Source organism: Gallinula chloropus, assembly GCF_964237585.1.
Source record: "Gallinula chloropus genome assembly, chromosome: 8".
NCBI classification, from domain to species: domain Eukaryota; kingdom Metazoa; phylum Chordata; class Aves; order Gruiformes; family Rallidae; genus Gallinula; species Gallinula chloropus.
In genome coordinates, this window is record NC_140093.1 from 13,849,500 (window position 1) to 13,877,196 (window position 27,697).

A 27,697-nucleotide genomic window follows, 5' to 3' on the forward strand; every position below is an offset into this window, starting at 1 on the left:
CCGGCGGCACCCCGCTCCTTCTGCATAAAAGAGGAGACTGGGGGAGGCCGGGCCTCGGCCCCCCCCCCGGAGCAGCCCCCAACCCCAGCCCCACTCTCCAGCGCGTGGGGGGAGCGCGGCTGCCGTAGGTCCGGGGGTGGAGGGTCCCTGTGCAAACGTGCTGAAGGCCTCGCTCTGCAGTCCAGAGCCAGCCGGGGGAACCAAGAGGGTAGGTAAGAGATGTGGAACCGGGCACCTGGTCCCCCTCTCCCTCCCCTTTCTGCTCCCTCTTATTTTTTTTAATATATCTCTTTTTTTTTTTTTCTTTTTTCCCACTTTTTTTTTTGCCTAACTCCCTGCATAGTAAATCTCATGGGGTTTGGGTTCTGGCGTGCAAAGCCAAGAAAGGGAGTGAAGCCTTCCCTTGGGACACGTTCCAGTGCAGACCCTCGTGCGGAGGGAGGGGCCGCCAGGGCTGGAGGAGAGGAGTGATTGTCTGGGGCCAATGGCCCCGGCCCTGTCGCCGGCTCAGCCTCCCCCAGCTGCTTCCACATGGGGACCAGAGATAGGGAAGGCTTCGGACGTGTCTGACGGACTCAGCGGACGGGTCAACAGTCTGTGGCCTCAGGGAGGGAAGTGAGGACTTCAGGGGGAAAACGGGGGTGAAAAGAAATCCAAGAAGCAGAACAACTCTTCAAACTGATGAGCACCGAGACAGGGCGGGAAGCGGGATGTGCCGTCTCTGTCTCATAATCCATCTTCAATATGAAGACACGTTGCTGCCTCGCCGCTCCATGACGTGGGACGAAAAGCTGGGCTCCCTCTCGGCGCGAGTGCCTCCGATTCGGGGAAGGGTGGCCCGTCCCGTCCCAGGCGACCGTCCGAGGCAGAGGAGCGCCGCGTGAAGGGGGAAACGGGAAGCCGGGCTGCACCGCAAACTGAACCTGGGTGGCAGGTTCCATCGGTCCGTTCCAATGCAGAGTCCCCTGCGGTCAAACCTGCACTGGGAGCGTCTGGTTCATCTGCAGCCTCATGTCCTGAATGCTGCTCAGGATCTTCTTCTGGTGCCCTGCTAGTGTCACCCCTATCCTCAGCAGGTCTCTGCAAGGAGAAGGTGAAGACTCAGCCCCCTGCCAGCAGCAACTGCGCCTCTGTCCCATCTAGCTGCTGCCAAGGAACCCGTCGTCTTGATGGCCCTTGGCAAGCTCTGGGTCCCTCTAACACCTCAGGGGACCGGACGCTGAATCCCAAACCTAAGCTCACTTGGGAAAACCCCACGCACAGCTCAGCCCTCCACACACTCATGCAGGTGGAACTGGCTGATGGAGAGGTGAGGGATGACGTGCCGCAGCCCCAGCCCCCTCCCTCCTCTGCAAGCAGGGACTTACTCTGCAGTCATCTGTGCCACCAGGTCAAAGGAGGCAAAGCCGGCGTTGACAAAGTTCTCCTTGTACCGTCCCATTTTGATGGCGTCCAGCCAGTCTCCCACAGTGGTGAAGGTGGTGTAATCCGGGACGGTGCGGTCTAGGAGCGGCTGGGAGATGCTAAAAAAGGGCAAGAGAGCCACAGGTCACAGGGAGCAGTGGACAGAAAGGTGTGAATTGAGGGAGATAGCTTGTCGCTGCCCTCCCACATCCCTAGTTGCCAGCACCCCAGTGTTCCCACAGCTTGGGGTAAGTCCTGGCTGGAGGTGGGGGTGCCACTGACCCAGACTGGACGCTGGCGATGACTTTCAGGCTGGCGGCGTTGCGGATGAGCTTGTCCAGCGTGTTGACGATCTGTGCAAACTTGGGCCGCAGGTTGCGGTCCCGCACCCAGCAGTCCAGCATCAGCTGGTGCAGCGCCGTGGGGCAGTCCATGGGGGGTGGCAGGCGATAGTCCTGCTCCACTGCATTGATCACCTGTGGAGACATGCCAAGGCAGGCTGTGAGACACCCAGGCCCTCACGGGTGGCCCACAGCTCCCCGCTCCCCAGGCAGCACTTACATCCTGGTTGGACATGTCCCAGTAGGGTCGCTCCCCATAGGACATCACTTCCCACATAACGATACCGTAGCTCCACACATCGCTGGCCGAAGTGAATTTGCGGTAGGCAATGGCCTCAGGAGCTGTCCACCTGATTGGGATCTTGCCTCCCTGCGGGGACACACAGCGCTGTTATCTAACACAGACCTGGGGTGTCTTCCCCCCACCCCCAGATCCATGGATCCCTGCAAGTGTCCCATACCAGGGAGCTGGTGTAGGTGGGGTCGGCTGGATCATCCTCCAGAAAGCGGGAGAGCCCAAAGTCAGACACTTTGCAGACCAGGTTGCTGTTGACCAGGATGTTGCGGGCAGCCAGATCCCGGTGCACGTAGTTCATCTCTGAAAGGTACTTCATGCCGGCAGCGATGCCTCGCAGCATTCCCACCAGCTGGATGACTGTGAACTGCCCATCGTTCAGCTGCCAGAGGAGAGATCAGGGGGTTTGCAACACCCCAAATGGATTGTGGAAGGACCACCTTCACCCTCCCTAGAGACACCCCTCTTCCCCCACCCTGCCACGTCCATGCACAGCTTGGCCCATGGGACGTCAGCATGACTGTGCAGAGGAATGGAGAAGGGAGGCTTGGAGCTGCTGTAGCCCATATGCTGCAGCCCCCAGCCCAGGGCAGGAGGGGATGGATGCTTACCCGGAGGAAGGAGTCGAGCGCGCAGTTTTCCATGAACTCCGTGATGATCATGACAGGGCGGCTCTTTGTCACCACACCCTCCAGGTGGATGATGTTGGGGTGGTCGAACTGGCCCATGATGCTGGCCTCGCTCAGGAAGTCCCGCCGCTGCCGCTCCGTGTAACCCACCTTCAGTGTCTTGATGGCCACAAAGATCTCGCGGCGGCCGGGCAGCTTCAGGCGCCCGCGGCACACCTCGCCAAACTCTCCTGTGGAAGGGGAGAAAGGGCCGGTACGCTGAGTCAACGTGGCACAGTGGGAGGCAGTGCTGGCAGCAGCTGCTGTGCCCAGCCCTGGGACTTACCTGCCCCAATGACCTCCTCGATTTTCACACAGGAGATGTCAATCTCTTTGGCGAATTCCCGGACGGCTTCGTTGGGGTCCTCATAGGTGAAGGGGTCAATGTAGACCTTCATCCCAGGGGTGACTGCAAGGGCAGAGGAACCGTCACCAGGAGGGACACAACACAGTTGACAGATGCCAAGCCAGCCTGGCCGGCTGTCAGCCTCCTACTCCCAGTTGCTGGCCAGGGAAGGCCGGTCTTTTGCTTGTGCACAGGGCAGGAATTGGGAGAGGGAGGCAGAGCCCATTACTGGGATCTCGCACTCACCGTATTGCTGCAGCTTCTCCGTGTACTCAGGGTCTGTGCTGTTGCGTTGCTTCCTGCCCAAAGGAGACGAGAGGAGGTGTTCAGTAACCATCCCTTTCCTGATGGGGCAAAGACATTCACTGCCAGCTTCCAAATCCCAGCACAGTCAGCCTATGCCAGAGAGTTTCCCCTCTGGCAGCTGGCAGGCAGAGCCATCCCTCCGCCCACAGTGCGATGGGAGAAGATGGCCTAGTTGTGCTGAGAGAGGAAGGATGGCTGGAGCCTGGGCAGAGCCCCAGCTGGGGCTGGGGAAGCAGAGATGCACACTGCTCCCTCAGGACCTGCACTGAGGTCACATACAGCAGGTCCAGCCCTTTGCTCTCAGACCGGAGCTGCCAGAGCTCTGCCCACAGGCTAGGAAAAGCTACGGACACAAGCAACCCCCAAATCCAGTTCTGAAACACGACCCCCCCTCTCCTTGTAAAGCCAGTACCTGAAGCAGACAATGGCGATGATCACCACAACGATGACGAACAGCAGCCCCGCAGTGGCTGAACCCACAATCAGAGGCAGCTCCTGGAAAGTCTTGCCGGTGGAGCCTGATGGAGGGAGAGGCAGGAATCAAGAGTCAAGCTGATGAAGGAACAGGCCTAAGAGGGCTGGGGCCAGAGGCAGCCCAGTCCTGGTACTTACCATCCTCTGAGGTTGTCTGAAACTCTGTGGGGAGGCTGTAGCGGCCGTATCCAGCCACTGTGCGCGCCCGGACCTGCACCATGTACCGAGCATTGGCCTTCAGCCCGTCCAGCCGCACCGAGTTCTTCTGGCTGGTGACTGTGTTGGCGATGCCATCACTCTGGCCTTGCTGTAGGGGAGACACGTGGGTGTCACCTCTGTGAAGCGATCCCCTCTTTGCTGCCCCTTCATCCCCCTGGCAATCTCCGCAGGGACCCGCTTTGCCAGAAGGGTTGGAGAAGGGCAAAAGCCGCTCTGCCTCCTGCTTTACCTTCTCCGAGTACTTGATCTCGTAGTCAAGAATGATGCCATTGGGTCTCTCTGGGGGAGTCCATGACAGCGTCATGCTGTTTCCAGTGCTGCTGTGCAGGTGCATCGTGGGCACGGCAGATGGGGCTGGGAAGGAAGGCAAGGAGGAATGAGCTGTGTGTGCCAGGATACCCCTCCACCATCCCGCATCAGCTTGGGGGGCTCTGCCTGGGACCTGCTCAGATAATCCTGGTGTGAAGGGATGGAAAAGCTTTGAGACTGCCCTCCCACAAGTCTCTGTAGGGAGATGTGATCTCAGCTAGGGTGATAAGAGACCAAGGGGACCCTTGGAAATAGCATCAAGGTAACACTGCTCCAGGCTGAGCTGCAAACTGGTCTGGGGAAGGGCCCTGCCAGCCCCAACTGGGGCTCCTTCCCCTCCTCCATTTGCCAGGAGCTCCACATTCCACCCCACCAATGAGACCCGTGAAATCAGATCAGAGCGCAGCGGCTGGAGATTACCAGCACGCTGGAGCTGGGCCAGAGCAGGAGGAAGGAGGAAATGGCAGAGCACTCGGCTGGCTGTGAAGGTTTGGGCTGATGCTGAGCCTTCCTAGGCCCACAGGGAAGAAATCTCATTTCCTCCTTCCTCCTCCCTTCGCAGCAGGCACAACATCTCTGGGGTAGGTCTAGGAGATCCACAGCTCTCCGGAGCATCTGCCAACCCTGCCCTTCTCCGCTTGCACGTGTTCTGATCTCATCTCCTCTGGGGAGATGCGTTAAACGGAGAGAAGAATTTACCCAGGGGATTAGATGCAGGCGCAGAGAGCCAGTAACGCGGCAGCACAAAAGGACTGCAGCCTCCAAAGCTGTCAGCGAGAGATCCCCCGCTCCGCTCTGAGGCAGAGAGCCAGCCCCTCGCTCTCCAGCAGCTCCACTGACCTGCCTGGTTGGTGGTGATGTTGACAGAGGCGAAGTGGGGAGCGTAGGGGCTCTTGTTGGAGATGCCGTTCACAGCCTGGATCTCGAAGGTGTACTGGGTGTGGGCCATCAGGTTGCTGATGTAGATGCGACGCTCGGTGAGGCCGAGCTGGCGCGGCACGAACTCCACGTTGTCATCGCAGCGGGTGCAGAGGCGCCGCTCCACGCTGCACTTCTTGCAGATGACGTTGTACAGCAGGTCGTCACGCCCGCCCGTGTCCTGCGGCTCGCTCCACTCCAGCACCAGCGACGTCTCGTTCACGTTGGAGATGACGCTGCGAGGGGCGGAGGGGACACCTGCGGGGGGAACGTGGGGGTCAGGGATAGCAGGGATAGGTCACCACTGGCATGGGCAGCGCACACTCCCCCCCACCTCCCATACTACCCTCACTGCCTCCACACCTCCCTGCCTTGCCCAGGGCAGGACTCACTGGTGCAGGCGCTGTCTGCGGGGTCTGTGTCTGCCCGGAAAAAGCCATTTCGACACGTGCAGACCGTTGCTGCTCCGGAGGTGGTCCGGCTGTTGGGAGGGCAGGGAGAGCAGGGACCTTCCCCCTGCTTAGACTTGAAGGTTCCTGGGCCACATGCTGGAGGAAAGGAAAACAGACCAGAGTTACAAAGAGCACCTGGAAAACGTCCACTGTCCTGTCCCACCCCACCCGCTGCCCTGCCAAATCTCCAACAAGGGGCTTGAGGACCTATGAGTCTTTCCACCACCATCAGCTGTGCCCAGGGACTCAGTGCCCCTGCCTAGGCAGGGTGGGTGAGAGCAGGCTGCTGGTGAGATACTGTGGTCTGGCAGCAGATATGGGGCACTCAGAGATGGGAAGAGCTGGTGACCGCCAGCAGCACAGGGATCAGGGCAGGACCAGCCAGGAGAGCACATCTCCGGTTTTGTTTCTTCACTGCACTTCCCAATGGCTTTTCCATGTTTCCTTCCTCAGCTGGTTTCCAGGCCCAGCACCCTCCATGGGGTCAGTGATCATTTCACTGGGGGAATAAGGCCGAGAAGTAAAGGAACCCTCAGCCCTGCCCACAGCAGCCCCTGTGAGAGGCCCCTGCAGCCCAAAATGTAGCCACTGGGCCCCAAACTTTCCACTTCGGGGTCTTCAGCCACTTCTCAGCCCCCAGGCTGTGGCACCTCCTGAGGCTGGCTCAAGTGGAGTGCAAGCAAGATTAAAACATTCCTGCAGGTCCTTGACTAAAGAGCTGCTTCAGCATCGCTGTGCCACCTCCCACTCGCGCTTCCGATCAGGGTCCTTCAAGGAGCCACAAGTCCTGGGATCTGGCCTGGCACTGAGGCACGTTTAGTCATAACGAGGGGCATGTGATGGGATTATCAGCACCCGAGCCAAGGAGGAGCAGAGCAGCCAAGGAGCAGAGCAGCCTCAGAAACCCAACCTAGCCCTCTAACCAGCCTGATTTATCACAGTGCTGCCCCAAGGAAGCAGGTCCCGCACGCTGTGCTTGCAGCCAGACGAAGCAGCATGTCACCTGCTGGCACCAGCTCTGCTCTGGTATCACCCTGTGGCCGGGGTGGCATCAGCATGGACCGGGACGAAGGAGGAGGGCACATCCTCCTCACTCCACTGGGCTTAGGGCAGCTCCCAAGGGTGCGTAACCCTCCCGGCAGCCCCATCCCACGGCTGCCGCACATCACCCGTAAACAGGAGGCGGTTTCCTGGTGCTTCACCCGGATGGTCCAAGTGGAAGTTTCCTGCTATGAGGCATCTCTTGACACCCTCTGTGGAAGTCTTCCGGCTGGTTGTAGCTCCACGTGTGGGGTGTGGAGCACTGTTGAGTCACAGGCTGTCGGACTGGCCCTGCAGGGACCACCCCCCAGCTCTGGGGTGCTGTCCTGTCCACCCCCATTTGCCCAGGCACGGAGCAGCAGCAGCCCCAGGGGAGCTGGGTTATGGTGGTGTTGGGCAGGGGAACATGTGAGCAGCCCTGTCATGGAGTGAGGGACACCACGGCCAAAAAGGGGACCTACAGACCACACACTCTCCAGCCCCCCTACCCCATGGGTGGCCTGCACTGCTTCCTGTTCCCAGGGCACGAGCCCTCCAGCAAGGAGACTCTTTGGTCAAAACAGGACAGGCCACATGGCTCGACTCGCTCCAGCTCCTTGACCTGAGTTCACCCAGCCTCTGGGCCTTCCCTTTGGAAATGAGAGCTTAGCCCATCCCGGCTGCACAGGCTGAAGGGCAGAGGAGTGAGCAGACCTGCTCCTCTGCAAGCAACAGAAGACACCCATACACCTTTCCCCCTGCAACAAGCAGGTCCAGTGCTCCCGTTCCCCACCCCAGCCCGGGCCACCCTCACCACCAAGAAATGCAAAGACGTGGAAAAGCAGATGTCCAGAGGCAGCAGAGCAGCCTCAGCACAGGCAGACCCACCCCAAGCTGGAGTCCCGGGCGGTTCAAACTGGGTGGATGCAGATTCACACATAAGGAACCAGATTGCTGAGGAATGAGAGATGACTGAAAACCTCTTGGACAGGAACGCTCTGGGCTCAGAGTGCTGCCAAACATGCTTTGGTTATGGACAGGAGCCCAGATTCATCAGGGACAAACCCCCCTGAAATAACAGGCGTGCAGGGGGGAGAGTGAAGCTAGAGCAACTAGAGCGTTGAGAAGCCGACAGCCCAAGCATGGCTTGGGGACACCAAGCTGCTCCGGAAAGGATGCAGGAGGGATGATGGTGCTTGGCTTCCCGCATGCTCAGCACCACTCGGTGCAGGTTAAGGCACAGAGGGGATACAGGAGGAAGGGACAGGCAGAGCTGTCCTTGGGTAGCTACCAGCCGCCCCACAGGAGCACTCAGCACAGGCACAAGGGATGAAGGTCACTCTTCTTCACCCTCCCTGCTACCCTGGCAGTAGAGGGATAAGCCATGTCCCACCCCTGGTAAGCAGGGGAGGGGCAGGAGAGAGATTGAGGCCCAGATGCACTCCAGTGTTTAAGTTTCCAACTCTCCTTAATAAATCAGAGCATAAAGACCTCGGTGGCACTGTGACAGCTCTCAGCCGCCACATTTGAAGGCTGTAACCGAGCTGAAAGCTGATCCCAGGTCCCTGGTGGATAAGCCGCTGTGTCACCTCTTCTCTGCAAGAAACTGCCTGTACAACAACCACTGTCTTGGCCGGCACGCTGGGGAACCAACCCAGGAGCTCTGGAGCGGGAACGTGACTCCATCCAGCCGGAGCCAGGGAGCTGGGCTCCCCTCTCCCCACCCAGAGGTTTGCATAAGCACTTTTCCTGCTGAAGTGTCCGCAAATAAAATAACAAGCCTGAACCTCCGCACACAAGATCACATCTCCTGGTGCCGGGCTGCGGTCACCTCTGGGGACAACATGACAGCCACTGACAGCCACAGGATAACAGGTCAGGGAACCGAAGCGGAGCTCCCCAGCCTGAATAGGAGCTGCTGGTTTGATGGGAGGGAGATGAAGCCTGGTGTGACAGCAGGGCTTGGCTGCGGAGGGGATTTATTTGGGATGCGGGAGGGAGCAGGGCAGTAATACAGCCCTGGGGCTGCCGCAGAACTGCCCCTACACCTTCTGTGGGGCATGGCACACCTGGCACGGCACCCACCCACACCAGCCATCCGTCTCCTTCCAGCAGCCCCTCTGGGATTTTCATCAGCTGCCCACCTCTGGGACCCGATCCTACCTTGCAGAACCACTGCACAGGGCTGGGGGAAGGGGAGGGCACTCTTCCCAAATACAATCCCCACCCTGGTGAATAAGGTCCAAGGGAGGGAGCCCAGAAAAACACCGAATAAAACCCTCCTGGCAGCAGCCTAGAGCCGTGACTCATCCCGCAGGCAGCCTCCATTACTGCATGGGATGCGGGCAAGCAGCAACGAACCCCGCGAACATCCCCAAAACTTCAGGGTCCCCTCCCTTGGGAAAGAGAGGGAGGGAAAGCCTACGACACATTGGGAAATACCATCCCCAAACTACACCGTTTCACATCTTGACCGCTTTCTCATCCATGTGATGCTATTCCAGTCTGGGCAGCATCATTCCAGCTATTTCTCTCCCCATAGGATTGAAGCAGAATGCCTCGCTTGAGCCCAGATAAATTAAACCGATCACATCCCTTTGTCCAGCAACCCTGTAATTTCTTTAAAGGCAGCAATCGAGTTTGCCTGGGACAATCTGTGCTTTATGAACCTGCACGGCTCGCTCCCTTCCCGCTTTCGTAAGCGGCTGCAGATGGATTAGAGCTGTGGAAGCAACAGCCCGGCTACAGCTGAGGCAGTAACTCTCTTTTTAAGTCTCTCTTAAAAGGGTATTTTTTCTCCTTTTTAAATAATCACCCTTCGGGTGGGAATATTTCACGCGAGCACAGTCCAGAGTTGAATGGAGTAAATTTGACGGGGAGAGAAGGGAAAGAACCCTCGGGGGTTTGAACAGCAGCATCGAAAGAACAGGTGGGAAACCACTTCTCTCTTAAAAAAAGGGATTAAAAAAATTTTTTTTATATTTTTTTCCCAATAAGCAAAGCTGCTTCTGGAGCCACAGCGGGTCACAGGCAGGACGGCAAGGGCGGATATCCACGAGCGTGGTACAAGTAACCCATTGTGAAGGTGCCTGTGCTGGAAAGCGGCAGCGCTCTCCCCTGCCCGTGCTGCTGAGCTGCCTTTGATCTGGCAGCCCGGGCAATTAATAGCAGGCAGTTTCACTTCCCGGGTTTCATGCAGCAAGCCCGTGTTGCAATGCAAAGCTGCAAACAGTTGGCAAGCAGGATGCTTGCTTGGCATTTTTAGGGGTTTGTTTTAATTCAGGGTGATGTTTCCATTAGTCACCGATGGCGAGGAAGAATTGGTTTGGTTAAAAAAAAATAAAAATATATCTCCATGTTTTGGTCCCAGCCTGACCTATGTGTTAGGGACTGCACCCAAACAGACAGCACCCATGCCAGCAGGAAGGGGCATCAAGAAGGGTGATAAATGGGTGTGAGGAGGGCACGGGGTCACACCGAACATGCTGACTGTCTCACCGGGTGTTTTTATCGTTTCAGTGTTCATGGGGTTTTAAAAAATATTTTATATAATAAAATATATAAATACTACTATATAAAAATATTTTAAAAATTAGACATATATCGTTTGGGTGTCCATGAGCTCAGTCGCCCTCCTGAGTGGGGTACAGGCTCAGGGGGCACTGTGATCCCTCTTCAGGACCCCCCATGGGTATCAAGGAGGAAGGTCCCTGCTAGCCCTGGCACAGAGGCCAGCCAGAACCCAAACCTTTCTGTCTTTAGGTGAAACCCACAACATGAGGGGTTCAAACCCTGCTGAATCCCTGCATGGGGAGCACGTACCCAGCAGCGTTTTTGGGGAGGTGCCGCAGATCGAGCTGCTCTATGCTAGGAGCTCTGCTCTGCTCAAAGGAAACTCCCACCTGTGCAACACAGGGAGCGCCCTCACACCGAATTCCACAAAGGTTTGTGTGCTTACAAGCCAAAATGAGAAGACAGGGGCTGGGAGGAAAGGCTGCACCCCAGGGGTGCAGGGCTCGGGGTGCAAGGGGGCAAAGGCAGCACAGCCCTGCCTGTGGAGGCATGCGGGAGCCTTCATCCCCCTCCCCGACCAGGTCCTCTTCGTCCTGCAAAAGCTGCCTCTGCAGCTCTGCATGGCAGGGAGCGTGTGGGAAGCGGCACAACCCCCAGAAGGGCCGTGTGCTAATTAAATAAAGATAATGAGGCTGAGAATGAGATGCCAAATCAATGCTGTGGCAACTCAGGACTACAGCGCCAGATACCAGCCTGGCGTATCGCATTACAAAGCATGCCAAAGAAACTGCCTTCAGCAGGGCGGGATGAGCCCTCGGCTCCCGAGGGACCGGGATACAAGCTGCATTGTAACAGGTCTGAATGCAAGGTCTAATCCTGGCTCTGGATGGAGATAAAGAGGAGGAGGAGGAGGAGGAGATCTTCAAAGGCCACTGAAAGTCTGGGGAAAGGGGGAGATTTACAACAGGGCTTATCCCATCTAAGCAGTAACTGGGTATTGTTATTTATTAAAATGCCATCTGGCACGCCGGAGCGCTCCTCGCCCGCGCGGCGAAGCCTCGGCAGCTCCCCAAGGGCAGGAGAGCTGATACCCCGGCTCTGCGGGGCTGCATCCGCGCTGCTCCCCATGCCATGGGGACCAAGAGCCTTCTTGGCAGTGCCGGGCTGCCGAAACAGGGTAAGGGAACATCCAGCTGAGAGCAGAAAAGGAAGCTGTGGCTCCAGCTTCTCCCAGCCCTTCTTCAGCTGTTTCCACTTAAAACACACGATCATATGGCGGAAAATCTGATCGCACAGGCGCAGCACAACTTTCCCAGAGAAACGTGAGGATATCACCACTTCTGCCCAGCAAGAGGGCAGGCTGCTGGATGGAGACGTACCCATGGCTCAGTGCGGCTTCCCTGGGATTGAGGGTGGAAACTCAGAGAGCTGCTGTGTGGGTCTCTGCCTGACTGGGGGAGAAGGGACTTTGCTCTGGGCTGCAGCAGTGCCCCTAACCTGATCTTAGGAGCCCTTGGTTCTGCCTCAGGATGCCCCTACTTGGCACGGCCTGGATGCTGGCTGGAAACAGTGTCACCTTGTGCCCAAACCCCATTCCATGCTTGGAGACAGTAAACAGCCTGTACAGTCAAAGGTCTCCCAGCCCAAGCAAGAAGGAAATCAGCTCCCCAGGAGTGGGGACGCCACCACATGCTTGTAAGCAACGGGTGCCTGGCATGGGTGCTCATCTGCCCTAGAAGGAGCCAGATCAGCTGCTTGTAACACTGATGCAGGGGGGCCAGGGCACTGAATTTGGGGTTATGCTGGCACTGATGGTGCTGGAGGCTCCCCAGATGAGCTGCAGCCCTGTGGAGCCGGAGCTTCAACGGCACAGCCAACAGCTACACTGCTCCCAAAGCCAGTGGAGAGGCTGTGGACGTCATGGGCCATCCCAAATTGCATCACCCCTGCCAAGAGCATAGGGCCAGAGCCAAGCATCCCATCATCACCAAGCGTGAGGCATCCAGTGCTGGGGACCCAGCTGGTGTTCTGCTCCATGCACAATGCCTCCAGCCAAGGAGAGCAGCGACCTTTCTGCCTTAAACCCAAGCCACACCAGGACAGGGTCCTGCAAGCTGGAGACAGCTCCCAAGGACAAAAGCACCCCATGGTAAAACAATAGCCATCTACAAGGAAAATAATAGTTGTTCCTTAACAACAGGCCCAACCTGGGGTGAAACAGCAATGCCAAAGCAACAATGCACAGCAGCTGCAGAAGCCTGGGGTGGCTCTCCATCCCCATTATCTCCGGCTGCAGGATGCTCTTCCCTCCCCTCTGAGCAGGGATGGGGAGCTCTGGCTCCCCTGTCTTCATGCGGCTCTCCACCCTCCCCGCTGGCAGGGGGAGCATACATCCAGGCATCCACACGGCTCCTCCCGCCGCCAGCACAGCAGGGCCCCGCTCACCACCCGGCTTTCCAGCGCCTCCGCTAAAGCAGCATGAAATCAGGCTTGCCAGGAACAGCCACTCGCGCCGCAGGAGGGAGAGAGGAGAGACGCTGGACACGGCAGCGGGGGTGAGGGGGAGGTTTTGGTAATGCTCGGGGGGGTTTAAACGTGCTGGGTCTCTGCTGAGGACCATACCATGAGCCAGGGCTCCTGGTGAGAAGGCGCATCCTGCAGTGGGTAGCACCGGCTCAAGCTAACCAATGTGGCACAGCGGACATCGCACCAGTTTAGTCCATGAAGGCTTTAAGATGCCAAGTCAAACTGCAGACCAGCCCTCCAGGACAGTACCCAGCTCCCTCCTCAGGGATCCCACCCAGCTCCCAGGCCTCTGCAAACAGACAGACCTCAACGCTAAACCACCTCCTCCGCATCAGCGCGCCCGCAGGAACAAGAGCCACAGTCGCTCCACCACACACATACCTTGGCACTGGGTGTCCTTCATGGTGGGCTCGTATCCAGCGGCACATGTGCACGCTCCCACGGGTACCATCCACTCGCCGTCGCCGTTGCAGTACAGCTTGAGGGGTACAGACACCTCCACTGCATTGGGGATGCAGGTGCCCGGCGCGATGACCAGAGAAGTGGGCTCAGCACCCGTTAAAGTCTCCGGGAAGACTGCAAAGCCAGCAATGGTGTTGGAGCATTTCTTGTAGAAAGCCCGGACGGAGATGAGAGACATGCAGGCTCCTAGGTCCTGAAAGGCCAGGTAAAAACCATTCTTGGAGAGAGGGCCAAAGCTGCGCACCTTGGTGTTGACGCGGCCAGACTCCAGCTTGGAGAAGCTCTCATCCGGGGCAATTGTATCCACTTTGATATAGGGGTTCTCCATCCAAAAAGGGCTATTGGCAGAGGCAGAATCAGTATCCGACTCGTAATAGAAGAGGTTAAAGGTCTCTTTGCAGGAGCCGGGAATGTTTGGGATGCTGTTACAGTCCCGCACAGTGAACTTCAGCTCCACATAGACGCGCTGGACATCCTGGCGCTGGATGAATTTGGTGCGAAGCCAGTTGTTCTGGCTGGCCTCCCGCACGTTGCACACCTGGTACGTGCGGATGGGGTTCATGGCCTCATCATAACCGCTGACTTCTTCCCACTGCAAGTGAGAGGGGAGCGGGTCAGACCCCCAGCTGGGGAGATCAGAGCCACGGATGCATCACGGATGGCATAGCTTGGGGGGACCAGGCAACAGTCAACAGGGAAGAGCAGCAGCTGCACCTCCACCCACCCCAACCCTCCTGGTCATCAAGGTGACTAAGAGCAGCCTGGCCCAGGGAACGTGGCCCTCCTGCTCCGCCAGCATGGAGTCAGGAGGAGATGGTTTCATGAGGTGAGAGGATAAGTGCGGGAGGGGAGGGGGAAGACACAGCCAGCCCTGCAAAGGCGTTGGCGAGCAGCCCCGATTCCTGTGGGGCTGAGGCCAGCCATGCCCTTTGGAGGTCAGGAACCAGGGCTGGCTCTAGACTTACCCCTGTCTCTGGATGAGTTGTCCATGCCAGCTCAGAGGTCACCCACTTCGTGTCCATCAGGGTCTCTGGAGAGAGAGGGAGGAGAGAAAAAAGTAATTGGAGACGAAGGCCAAGATTAGAGAGAAAAAAACCCGGGAGGAGTGGGGGAGAGGAGAGTCGAGACTGACATTTCTGCAGAAAACAGCAACTTGGGGGGTGAGATGTGGTGGGAGGAGGGGGGAGCAGTGCAGACAGACTCCAGATTTCTCTTCTCCCTTCAGGAGAACAGGAAGAGTGAGGCGTCCCTGGAGAGCCATGACAGAGCAGCAGGACAAGGAGCGGGCCAGGTGGCGAGAGTGGGGGGACGAGCTGCCACCCCTGGCCACTGGCTCAGCCCACCGTGCCTCTCGGCCAGCGCGGGGGGTGCCAGAGGAGGGAGATCAGGGGCCCCTCATCTAAGCCCTCCCCCTCCACTTTGGCAGGGCGCATATTTACTGTGGCTGGGGTTGAAAGGGCCCGTTCCCATGACAGGGCGGTGCGGGCCAGGCAGGTTTATCCAGAGGAGGAGGGACTGGCAGGCTGCTCTCCCAGAGACGCCCCACATCACTCATTTTACAAGAGGGGAGAAGAATTTGACCGTCTGGCCAACATTCCTGGAGCAGACTACAAGACGAACCACCCCGGCAGCATTCCCCAAACAGCCCCAGCCCCAGCCTTGGGGGAGCGAGACGCTTGTCTGGGAAGAGCTGCAATTGCAGGCAGCTGTCGCTAATCCCGGGCAGAGCCACACAGCTCCGCGCAAGCACCACACACGAAAACCAGGAGCGAAGTGAAAGGATGGAGAACAACGATGCGCTCCGGGGTCAGTGGGCTGCCAGCTCTGCGACCCCCTGCTCCATGGATGGCCCCGAAGGCTGGCTGAAGGCGAGCAGGGACCTCTGAGTACCTCTGTCCCCCCTACTGCCCTAGTGGGTTTGGGGACAAAGTGTGCGTGTGTGTGCAAACACCAGAGCTAAGCTACAGCCCCCAGTGTGCTCAGAGCAGGGGCCAGAACCAGCTCCAAAATCCCTCCCTGCTGAGGGCATCCCCCATCCGCAGCTTCAAGCATGGCCCCATCCCAGACCCCACACAGTTTCTCAAGGGCTGGCTGTCCGTCCATCTCTCTGCCCACCCAATCCTGAGATACAGGGACAAGAGGCACAGCCCACCAGCCCCCAGAGCTGGCAGCAGGCTGGGAGCTGCTCACTCTCAACAGCCGGGGCATAGGATCCACTGGGGCAGCTTGGCCATGCCAGGCACCATGGCTCAGCCCCAGAAGCATGAGGCAGTTTCAGCTTCTTTCCTTCCACCCCAGGAAAACTACAGGCTGACCCAGCCAGGGAGGAAGTGTGGAGGAGGAAGGAAATGTTCCCGCATCGCAAGGTTCAGGATGAGGCTCATCTGAAGGTAAACACCTTCCTTGCGCGTCCCACCCCGGGGAGACCCGCCAGCAGCTCCCAAGTCAGCACCCACGGATGAGCCGGGAGCACTGGCCACAAGTGCCGCTGCAGCACAGATAAACAAGCACATTTGGGGACACGTGGGCTCTCCAAGCTGACTCGCTGTTTCCCAAGATCCCAGCTCGGCCAGCGAGTCTGCCTCTCACCCAGGCTGTTTGCATGGAGCAAACACGGTCCCACCGGGAGCTGGCAACACCGGGAGCAGACATGGCACAGGGAGCCGTGAGAAAACCCCTCGTGGTGCCCAATCCTCCCCTTGGGAAGCAGCATCCACAACAAGGAGGAATGGACACTAGCTCTTGTTTGCAAACAGGAGGAGTTGCAGAGGTGGCTATTTGGCAGCAGCTATTTGCCATTTCTCAAAATCACAAACTAAGGGGCACCCAGCACAAACCAAGGGAGGGAGGGAAGGAACCAGCAGGTAACAAGGGAGGATGTGGGACAAAGACGCCAGGAGGACTGAGGCATGAGATGCACAGGACAGGGCTGGGCAGCCATGGGGCAGCCTCTGCCCCAACCCAAGGCACTGCTTGCCCACGGGATGCAGCAAGCTGCACTCCCTCTTCCTCCCTTCGCCACAGCATCAGCTATTGACCACAGGCAGTGGCCAGAGCAGCTCCACAGAGCCACGAGACCTCCCCAAGAGGCTGCTATGCTCCCCATCCCTCTGTGCTGGCATGGGCTCCCAGGGGAAGACAGGCGGTGTGGGATCATGGGGGAGCAGGTTGTGGAGCAGGGCTGCCGGCATCTCTCTGAGGGACAGGCCCCAAGCACCAGCTGCCCTAATAAGGGCAGATCGGTGCCGCATGACGGCCCAGGCACGCTGCGCTGGCGGCAGAGCAGAGCCAAGCACACGCTCAGCGCTGACAGCGTGCTGGGCTGCCAAGTCCCGGTGCAGGGACCCTGCGTGGGTCCAGCCAGCGAAGGGCCCTGCTCCTGTTGTGGGCAGCTGGGTGGGTGTTTCTGCAGGAGGGCTGGATGGGGGGGGGGGGGGGGGGCGGGAGGGAGCGGGACAAGGGTGCCCTGCGTGCTCAGGGGTGGTTCAGATGAGCAGCCATGGCGGTGATCAAGCCAGGGAGATGAAGATCTGGGTGAGAGGGTGTGTCCGGCGCAAGGATCCTATGGCTAGATGTGGCAGAGCTGGGCTGGATCTGACTGTGAGGGCATCCCTACTCCCAGAGCAAGAGAGGAACTTTGCTCCCAAAACCTGCCTAGGGTGTGCAGGAGCTCCCCTACACACCTCCACACAGACAGCCTTTGCCATGGTGAGCCAGCCCCAGCACAGGGCACCCTTCCCTGTGAGTGCCAGCCGGGGCAGGGACATGGCTGGGACAGGAGGCTCATGGCCTGCGTCTGCCATATGACCAACAGAGGAGGGGAAAATCTGACAGCGCCAAGCCGGCTGCTGCTGCAAGAGCCATGTAAACCACACTGAGAGAGTGGGGAGGGGAAATAAAACCAGAGCAACCCAGCTAAAGGAAACAGGCCAAGCACGGAGGGCAGCGTGGGTTTCCTGCAGCTGCGGGGCCAGGTTGGGTGAGCAGAGCCCCTCACACCCCACCACGGTGAAGGTCACGGGTAGACAGTGACATGCTGAGTCAAGCTGGCCACAGCTGAGCCACACAAACTGCTCTCTGCCCTTAAAGCTGCCGCAGAGATCTCACAACACCCCAGCACCTAACCTGTGTCCCTGCTCCAGCAAAAATCAGGGCACGCCAAGTGCTGCCCTGCTCCACAAAGGGACACACGCTGGCATCCAGCGCTATGGGGTTTTAGTGGTTTGGGAGTAGTTTGCTGCTCTCTCCCTCTGGCCTATGGTGCCAGAGGTGGGCTCAGAAGCCGCACAGGCAGCACCCCAGCTCTGCTGGGGTTTGCAGGTGCTTTGAAAGGACGTGAATGGCACTAGGGCTGGCCGAGCAGTGAGTCACAGCCACCTCAATCCCGCGCACCACAGCGAAAGCCTGGTCCCATTAGTCAAGGGGGAAATTGACTCCCAATTTCGCCAGTTGGGACAAGTCAGCCTAGGGCTTGCTTTATCACTGTCTGCAGCAAAGGGGAGTTGTCCTCTTACATTCAGCCAGGCAAAGGCAAGGGATGCACCAGGAGCCTCGCTACGCTCAGTGAGTGCAGCAGGCCACACTCAAGTCCACATAAAAGCGGGATTTTCTCACCAGAGCGGGATGCCGGGGCATGGAGCCTCACTTCTTGAATGAGCCTGTTTCGCCCTTGCCCTGCAAAGACCTCCTCCGAGGTGCACCCCAACCTGCACAGAACAGGGTTCCCCCCGCTAGCAGTCATCCTGTAGCCTCTACAGAGTCCCCAGCAGTTCGCTGGGTGTTCAAAGCCCTGGCGAGGACCCATCTGGAGCCAGGGACCTCTTCCTCCCTGTGCAGGGGCTCAGGAATGCGGTGTGCACAGTCTGAGGCCAGCGAAAACGTTTGAACTCCCCCCCTAAGAGGCCCAGAGAGCCTGTCTCGCGCTGCTGAGCGGCAGACGCGCGCGGCAGCGATGGCTGAGCCAGAAAGAGTGTGGGGGGAAAAAAAATCAAAATTCTTTCAAGATGAAGCTGCTGGGGAAGACTCAATCGTCTCCACCAACCGGCTCCAGTTTGAACGCTCTTGCCTTTGAACATGGGGACCGACGGCTTTTATCAGGATGCGCTGGCAAGGTAGGACGCCAGCTCCTCGCCCTGATGAGGAGAAGGCAGCTCGCGCAAGACCAGAGAATCCTGGAAGAAGGCAAGGGAGGAAAGTTAGTAAAGACGCCCACACAGCCTCACCACAGAGGAACCTGTTCTGCAATGTGCCTGTGCTGCCCGGGAACCATGCACACACCACGGCACCATGTCTGCAAGAGCCTGGTGCGAGGCGAGCGGCCTGGTCGCTCACCCCACACTGGCGTCCTGTAGACAGCACTGAGGGCTGAGCTGTTTGCCCCAGGACATGGCCTTCCACCACGGTGGCTGCTTGCGGTGGTGCTAGATGCCCCTCTCCCTCGCCACGCTCTTCCGGAAGGAAAAGCAGTTTGTTTAGGGATGCACTTTCAGCCTGGGCGATTGCCTGCCAGTCAAAAAGCCACCAAAGGGGGCATTTCCCAGCACATTTTTAATTTCCTCCTCGGTTTTTCAGACAATTACGGCAGGAGCGAGTGGCCTTGCGTGCTCCCCATTCAAGCACCTATCGGTACAATTAATCCCGGCACCGTTCTGAGCAGCGGCACAAAGGGCCTTTGGTGTAAGGTCCTTTATCTGGGAACAAAGAGCTGCCTGTGGGAGAGAACCTGAGGTTGCACTTTTCCCGCTGACGAGCGTTTCGTGTACACAAAAGCCGAGCGAAACAGAGCGCCCTAAGCGTGCATCAGGTCCGTGAGACCCCGCAATGCATTTTCCCGGAGCTTGCTGCCCACCCAGATGCCACCTCCTCCTCCTCTGGGACAGTCCTCCTCCCTCTGACCCCAGCAAAATGCTGTGGCTGTCCTCTTCCTGGGCAGGTGATGGCCCCACTCTGAGGTCAAGGGGCTCACATCCCACTCAGCCCAAGGCAAAGCACACAAGGAACCCCATGGGTGGTGGCTTTGGCGTAGTGCTGGGAGGTTTTGGCACTTGGCAGTCCCTCGTGCCTGAGCTGTGCTGCAAGGAGGCTCTTGCCGATGCAGCTGAGTGAGAGCAGCGAGGAAGAATGCAGCCAGGGAGGGAGGGAGGCAGGCAGACAACAAGGTACCCACAGGGCTGGCAGCAGCACTCAAGAGTGCACTGGGGTACCCCCAGCGCAGAGATGTCAGGCATGGGGCTTGGGAGCCAGGCAAAGGTGCCGGCAGATGCTGTCTGCCAGCTCCCTCTGCAGGGACGGGGCTGGCAGCACTGCTGGCATGCTGCACAGCCCAGGCCTCCTCAGGAATCCTGGCTCCCCCCCGGGACCCCTCCTGCATGCCCGGCTGCCTGAGCACCCAGCACAAGGCTGGGGGGCCGTGCAGGGTCCCACCCTTGTTCTCCCCGGTTGTCAGGCTGGGCAGGCCAGGGGCGGTGCGGTTCAGCCCAAGGGAAGGGCTGGAGCACTCCCTATCGCCGCCCACGCTGGGAACCTGTCCTTATGCCGAGTAGGGCGCCTGCTGCTCCCAAGCGCAGAGCAGGGAGATGCAGGGCCAGCCCTCCACCCTGTCCCTCTCCAGGGGGACGTAAGGGCTCCGACTGCCCATGCCCACCAACACACACTCGCCCCGGGACCGGGGCGAACCGTCGACTTGCCAATGAACTGGGAACAAAGGGAAGAGAGGAGGGGAAAAAAAAAAATGGGGCCTGTATCACAGCTGTGGCCCTTTGTGCCAAGGGCGTTTGGCCCATCATCAAAGGGATCGGATTTGCTGAGGCAAATGATGACACATCCACTTCAAGCGGGGCAGGTTCTGCCTGCTGCTGGAGGCGAGCCACCGGAGTGAAGAAGTACTGTGGGCACTTAATAATAGACTCATTATTTCTGCATTATGGCAGGGCCCAGAGGCCCCAACTGAGATTAAGGCCCCTTTGTACACACCACACACGCACGCACAAGGGCAAGCAGTCCCTGTCCTGGAGAGCCTGTCCAAGGATGGGCAGCATCACCAGTCCCAGCCCTGATGGCACCACGGCTGATCCCGGTCCTATTGTAGGCCTGTGGTAGAGCCCAAGATGCCAGTTCCAAAGCTGCATCCTCCATTTCCCGATCCTGCACCTGCACTGGGGTGTAACAACCTCACAGGGAAGACAGCTCCGTGTCTCCAGGCCATCGGCTGGCTGCAGCTCCCTCACAGTCCCCCCGCTGCACCTCCTAGATAGGCCAGATCCAGCTCTCGATGACCGGGAGCTGTCTGGCACGCAGGACGGAGGGGGTCGGCAGCGCTCCCTCCCTCCAGCCCTGCCCGATCGCCCACCCGCCAGTCGCTAACTGGCTGAAGAGGGTTTTCCGGCCGCGTGCTGTCCGCCAGGAGCTGTTTCCTGATGGCTGTGAGACAGACTGAAGCATGTGAGAGAGGACGGGTGCCAGCTCTGCAAAAAGCCGATGAAGCAGCAGCGCCCAGGATGTGAGGCGGGACGGGTGTTCGCTTCCTCCCAGGCAGGCACCAGGTCGCGCCAGGGAAGATTTCTGACACTGGGTGAGTAGGACTGTGCCAAGCCAGACGCCGGTGTCCGCTGGCACCCACGCTGCACCCCCCCTCCAGAGCACAGTACTTTCGCAGGATGGCAGGTTCCTGCCCTGCAATCGCACGCCAAGGACACGTGCGGATTGCTGCCCGAGCTCTGCCAGGTCCCGCTGCCAGACCCTGGTCCCGCAGAAAGGCCATACTGACGCCGGGAGAGGACGCGAGCCAGCTGCCCGAGTCCAGCCCTGCACTGCAATTACTGTTCTATTAATACCACGGGGATTTCGGATGTCAGAGCCCGGTGTGCCACGCTGGGGTCAACTCTGCTGGGGAAGAGCTGACATCCCTGCTCATGTGGTGGATGCACCCCAGCACTCACAGCTTTGGCTCACCCATGGGGAAACGCAGGCTGTGGGCAAGGGGAACGGACAGATGCCCCCCAGCCCTGCCTGCTGCTAGAGACATTACCAGCCTTAAAACAACTGCTGCCCGCTCCGGATGAGCATGTCCCTGCCTGGTCCAGGGGACAAGCTGCCTGCTGCAGCTCCTTGCATGGGCTCCCGTGGGACAATGTGACTCGCCACACCAGGCAAGCACGAGCTCTGCAGGCCAGCAGACAGGAGAGATTTATAGGTCATCCTCCCCAGCAGGAATGGCCGTGCAGCCACCCTCTGCTGCCACGGAAATAACTCATCCGATCGGGAGATGCCAGACCTGTTAGAGCTGCGAACACCACCGACCGGGACGTAGGCAGTAAATCGTCCCACAAAGCCACCTTCATTTCCAGGTCCTGCTATGACAGGGATGCTTCTGCCACCTCCCTCCGTTGCCCCATCACCCTATGACTTCATGGGGCAGGTCGCCCCATTGGGCCACCAAGTTAGGCTGGGGTGGGTAGATGGAGAGCCCCAAAGTCCCTGGGGAAAGGAAGGGAACGCGGTCAGTGCTGCAGGCCTGCCTCCGCAGGGCAACCATTTGCAGCAGGCTGAGATCCAAACGGCCCTTTCCCCCCCCTCCAGCTCCATTTTTTCCAGGTTGTATTTTTGGAAAGAAGCCAGAGAAGGAGTAATGATATTTAAAAAAATCCCCAAAACAAACCCAAAAAACAATCCACAAACCACCCCCTCCCAAAAAAGGTTACTTGCTGCACATCCAAAGGCTCACCCCACAGACAGGCGGCTCGGCTGTCAAGCTCCATCCCAGCAGAGTGGAGCGGGAGTTTCTGCCAAGATCTCCCTCCTGCCTGGGGCAGTTACCCAAATCTCCGTGCTGCTCTCTGCTCGCTTCCTCGGCTCTCCTCGAGCACTGAGCCCATCTGGAACTGCTTAAACCCAAATATCCTCCCCCCCTTCCCTGCCTCCCCCACCCCCAAAAGTCAGATTCTTCCAGAGTTAAAACAAGCACAGAGTCAGGAGGGGGTGCCGGGCCGGGCTGACTCGCTCCTTCATTTCAGTTTAATTTCTGGGGAACTAGAATAAATCTGTTCCTGGCGATCGTTCAAGCCCTGCACATTTTTCTCATTAATAAAAAAAGGCCTTGGATCGCACGCCGCGTGTGCGTGCATGCCCACTGAGCCCCCCTTTCCCCGCTCACCCCGCGGGGTCCCTCCTGTGCCCCAGCCCTCGCCGGGCAGGCGGCTGAACACCCAAGGGACAAGAAGGACCGGCTCGGCGTGGGGGTGAAAGCAGAAATGTTCCCTCACTGGGATGGGTTTTGGCAGCCGCCTGCAGCCCTGTGCGACGGCCACACCTCGGAGAGGAACAGGGAGGCCCAAATCCCCTCCGCAGCTGCCGCTGGGCAGGAAAGCCCTGGGGAGGGCTCCCCTGGGAGGGGACATCCCTGCTGTCCTGTCCCCCCCGCTCCAGCATGGCAGCCCCCACGGGGCCCAGGGCATTCCTGGGGAGGGGGCCGGGAAACAGGTGTTTGTCAACAGCTCCTGCCACATGCGTGAGAAACACCAGGCCCGGACAGCGCAGAGCTTAGCGACGGGCAAAAATAAAATAAAGATCACCCCCCACATGCCCCTCCAGCCAGGGACCCCTGGCCGGCACGCGCTGGCACGCGCACGGAGAGCAGCCATGGGGCCTGTGCTCAGCCCTGCTGCCGTACTCCTGCCTCTTCCCAAGATGGCTCCCTCTCCTCTTCACGAGGGGCGGCCATGCGAAGCCAGCACTGGGCTTGCTCCCTCCCGCCTCAAGGAGTGTGGGCTGGCGGGCTTGGCTGCGCTGAGGGGAAAGCGGGCGCCAGCGGAGGGCTGCAACCCCTCTGGAAATAGCAGCCGTGTAGGAAGGGAGTGCAGCCCCTCTCCCAAGCTCAGCCCCACAAAGCCTTGATGGCCACACCGGGGTCAGCCATGCCAAAGCCCCAGTGAGGGCAAGGAAGGGCTCGCCAGAAAAGGCAGGTGCCGGGCATGGCTCTTCACGGGCAGCCTGCCTGCCTGCCCTACAAAATGGCTCCCCATAGAGCCAGCATGGGGCTCAGCTATGAGAAGGGATAGCCCTGTCATCAGCCCCGCCCCAGCCTGAGCACCGGAATGGGTATTGAGCAACAACAGAAAAACAAACAAAAAAACCAAAACACGAATTCAAATGGGACTGTCCCAGCCAGGCAGGAGTACCACTGCAAAAGGCTGCTGGCCTTCATGAGGGCAGCCTGTGCCAAGGGGCACCAGGCTCAGCCTGGCTTTTCATGAAGGGCTTCACAGTGCTGGAGGGACACCCCCACCACCCCCGTGCCCCAAAAGCTTTCTTTGGGAACATGGCTGCTCCAGAAGTGATGCCAGTTTATTGTGGCTTCAACCCGAGGGAAGCACAGCATTGTGGCAGCCACTAGCTCCACCAGAGCCCTTGGGGACAGTGCCCCTTTCCTGGGGGGGCGTTCCTCAGTGTGGGAGTCTGGCACCCACCCTACCACCCTGGGAACAGGGGATCCCGACCCCGGGGCTGCCTCGGCACCCTTCCCCCAGCACGGCTCCCAGGCAGAGACGCTTAATCCTGACAAACCAGTTTGACTCAGCACAACAGGAACAGCTACAATTTTAAAAACATGCAAGTCTGTGATTCAGATTGCTGGGGCTGTTTTAATTAAACGCCAAGCTCCCCTGCTCCAGTGGCAGCAGCGAACGGCTCACGGAAAGAAAATGCAACAAACTGGTTTCCCCAAATATCTCCCGCAGTAAGTCATCACAACAAAACAAGGAGTTTCGGTTCATTCCTTAAAAACCAGAGGCCGCTATTCCCACTCGTGATGGCCAGGCAGGCACGGCCCTGCAGCCGCAGCCTGGCCAGGAAGGGGGATACACGGGGCTGAAAACAGACCCCCACGCTGCAAGTTTTCCCTCCCCCTGGCTCTCCGCATGCTCCGCTTGACACAAAGGAAACCCCTTCTCCTCCCTGCCTCCGGAGTCTGGATGGGGCGGGCTTCCTCAAACCAAGTTTTAGCGAGGAAAGGGAGATTTAATGAATCCAGTGATCGCCACAGAGACCCACGACCCTCTTTCCCTCCCAGCCCTACCCCAAGCATCAATAAAACAGCAGGGCTAAAACTTCTCCCCCATCACCCTGCCGAGAAACATGCCGTTTCGGTGAAAAGTAATTAAATGGAAAGCAAATCTCCCTGCCAAGAAAATACCTGGCAGCTCCAGTACTGGGGGTCAATTAAGCAGGGGTTTGCTGTGTGGAGAGCAGCGCGGTCAGCCTGTGCAACACCCAGCAGGGATTGGGAGCTGTGAAGGGGCAGAGCCCAGGGGAGGAAACCCCCCCTGGAAATCTTTCTGCTTCAGGGGAGTTCGGGTATTTCACCAGAGCCCAACTCGGCTTGGGGCTACACACAGCTACACCGATGCCTGCGTGTGGTGGTTCGTGGGGGAGCACGTGGGAAACCCCAACTTTAAACGGAGTCCCGTGCCCAGAGAGGCTGCTCGGGGCAGGAGCTGCCTGGCAGAGTGGCTCACTTGAAGAGCAGGCCCTGGTCCCAGCCCACCTGCACCCTGGGGCAACTGGGAGAGAGAACCTGCGGCCATCCATGCTCCCTCCAGCCAGGGTGTTTTGAAGCCTGGGATTTTATCCCTGGATGGTCGGTGAGAGCCTTGAACACAGCGCTTTCCCCGCACAATTTCACCGCGTTCACTCCCTGCCGGGCCTCTGCTCCCACAGCCCCGCTGGGACAAACTCCTCGGCTCCAACATCTGTGCCGGAGAAAGGATCTGCTGTTGCCCCCAGATAGAGCATTCCTACTGCAGCCGGCCGGGGGACTGCTGAACCGGAGAAGAAAAACACATTGTGACTTCAAACAGACCCAGCGCACTTACAGGATCTGGAGAGAAACCATTTTCTCCTCGGCAGCACAAAGCCCTCACTGAGCTGCTGCTGAGCGCCGCTTTCCCCCCTCCACCCCCGTGGGGCCTTGTAAAGAAACTCAACTCCCCACCATCCCAGTCACCCACCCCCGGGAACAAGCAGTCACAGAGCCTCCTGCCCTCCCAGCCGGGCACTGGCCACAAGCGCAGCCCGTGGTCCCCATGGAAGGGACTGAGAGGTGGCTGGGTTCAAAGACCGCTCGCTGCTGTTGTCTGAACACGCGTGCTTAGATTTATGGCCACGCCAGATTTATGATCAGCACTAAAATACCCAAATGAACGTGCACACTAGATGTAACCGCCTGAACGCGCTGGTCCCCTTCAGGAAGCAGCCTCACGAGCAGCCAGAAATGCCCAGAGAGGCAGAAGCGCAGGAGCTGGCTGACCCCGATGTGAGGAACAGCTTCCTAATGACGGGCAAGGCAGGAACCTCTCCCGGCCCAGCTGAAACTTTCCCTTGGGCTCACACAAGAGCGAAGGGGAAAGAAGGGAAAAAACAAGAAAAGAAAAGAATAATCCCAGGGGAATCAGGACTAACCCCAAAAATGCTGGGTGGCTGCCAGCCAGCCCCAAAGCAGTCCTATCGGGCTGGCAACCAGACGGGCCCTGACCCCCTCGGGCAGCGCGTTCAGCTCCTGACCCCTCTGTACACTGGGGAAACTGAGAAAACCCAGCGACTCCTTCGCACGAGTTGTTTATTTGCTCTCCATCCGCCTCTTCACACCGCTCCATCCCCGGGTGGCGGCAGAGAGGCCGGGGCCCTCAGCCTCTCCGGGGACTGGCGGGACAGTCCCTGGGTGATGCACGTCGGTGCCACCAGCCTCCACACCGCCTTTCCTTACCCGTCTCCCAGCCCGCTGATGGGAAGCGGGTTGCGAGGGGCTGCCCGGAGGCACCGAGTCCTGCCGGGCTCCCTGCCCACAGCTTCACGCTCCTGCACCTATTCAGCAGCCGGGCTCCCTGCAGCTCGGCCCGGCAGTGCCCGGGTGGGTGCTCGGGAGCCTCCATCCCGAGGGGGCTGGGTGCAGGCAGGCTGCTCCCTTTCCCTCCGGCCGCCGAGCTCTTGCTCAGCCCGGAGCTCACGGAGGGAGCAGGCCCGCAGCTCGCATTCCTACAGCGCACAAAGAAGGATGGGTTTGCTATTTTTTTTCCCACCCTTTAAAGAAAAAAAATATAAATCTCTGGGAGAGAGGAAAGAAACACGGGCAACAATCACCCCAAAAACTTTCTACAGAGCCAGAGGAAACATGTCCCCCCACCAAACCGCAGCGGGAAAGGGCTCCTGCCCACGGTCACCCCCCGGTGCCGAAGCCCAAACCCAGCACCGCGGGGCGACGGCAGCGGAAGCCCGAGTACAGAACTGCCTCCGAGCAGACAAAAGACCCCGCCGACCCCCGGCCGGGCGGGGGCACGTACGGCTCCTCTCCGCCCGGGGTTTCTCCTTTCCCTCCCTCCCCAGCCCCCTCCCGCCGCGGGTTCGGTTACCGGACACCGGAGCGTCGCCGCCCCCGGCACTCCCGGTCGAAGCCGCGCTTACTTTGTGCCGAGACAAAAACCCGCCCGGGCTCCCTCCTCCTCCTCCTCCCCGGTACTACCCGTCTCTCCCGCCCCGGGACCCCACAATCCCCCAGCGGGGCTAAAAGTCGCTTTTCTCGCTCAAAACCGGGGGAACGACAGCGCTGCGCGGCGGACCGGGATTCACCCTCCGAGAAGAGGGGGGGGAGAGGCAACAATCAACCCTCCTTTCACCCCCAACTCCACCGGAGCTTGGGGGGCTGCCCCCCTCCCCGCTTCCTCTTCGCCCACCCGCGGGGGCGGGCAAGCCAGGGAGAGCAGCCCGGCTCGGGGATGGATGCGGCACGCGTGGCCACTCGCCCCGGCGGTCCCACGCTGGAACCTCGGGGGTTAAGGCGGCGGGCGCGGCGAGCCCTGGCCGGGGAAGGGACGGGGCCGGACACGGCGCACGGACACTCCTCCGGCGGCCCCACCAGTTCTGGCACGCCGCGAGCTTCCACTGCAAGCAATATTAATTTTCCAGCCCTCTCGGTCGCGGCGAAAAGCCTCGGAACGTGAAGCGAGTATCCAACGAGGCGCCGCTGCCTGCCAGCGGCCGCCAACCGCGGTCGCCGCACCTCGGCCGCGCCGGGCTCGGTTCCACGGGGCGTTGACTCTGAAACCTACTGAGGGCGGCTGAGCGCCGGGAGCGGGGCTGGGGCGCGCTGCGGCGGCGGCGAGCTCCTCGCGGGGACAACTCAGCGCCCGCGGCTCGACGAGCAGAGCCGGCAGCGGACACCGGCGAGGCCCGGTGGGCCAGAGGCACCCCGGCGGGAGGGTGGGTGCGTGTGTGTGTGTGTGTGTGTGTGAGTGTGTGCGCGGTCGCACGGGCCCCGGTGTGGCGGGTGGGTACGCCCGCCCGTCCGCCCGGTACTCACCTTCCAGAGCGCGACGGCCGCCGGGGAGCACCAGGAGGAGCAGGAGGGGGAGCAACGGCGGCGGCGGCGGGGGGGCCCCCGGGCGGGCCGCAGCCAT

The 27,697-nt window shown here is 59.6% G+C and overlaps 1 protein-coding gene across 1 annotated transcript; it reads right to left on the reverse strand.

Annotated features, from left to right (window-relative positions):
• Positions 1–796: 796 nt before the first annotated feature.
• On the reverse strand, positions 797–27,697 carry EPHB3 (EPH receptor B3; the record flags this gene model as incomplete). Its single annotated transcript, XM_084267480.1, has 16 exons — positions 797–1,080; positions 1,368–1,523; positions 1,687–1,880; positions 1,966–2,115; positions 2,207–2,422; positions 2,652–2,899; positions 2,995–3,117; positions 3,301–3,398; positions 3,773–3,878; positions 3,973–4,141; positions 4,283–4,407; positions 5,203–5,538; positions 5,673–5,828; positions 13,173–13,845; positions 14,219–14,283; positions 27,601–27,697. The coding sequence occupies 16 exons, from the start codon at positions 27,695–27,697 to the stop codon at positions 972–974; spliced, it is 3,021 nt and encodes a 1,006-aa protein (XP_084123606.1). The 3' UTR covers positions 797–971.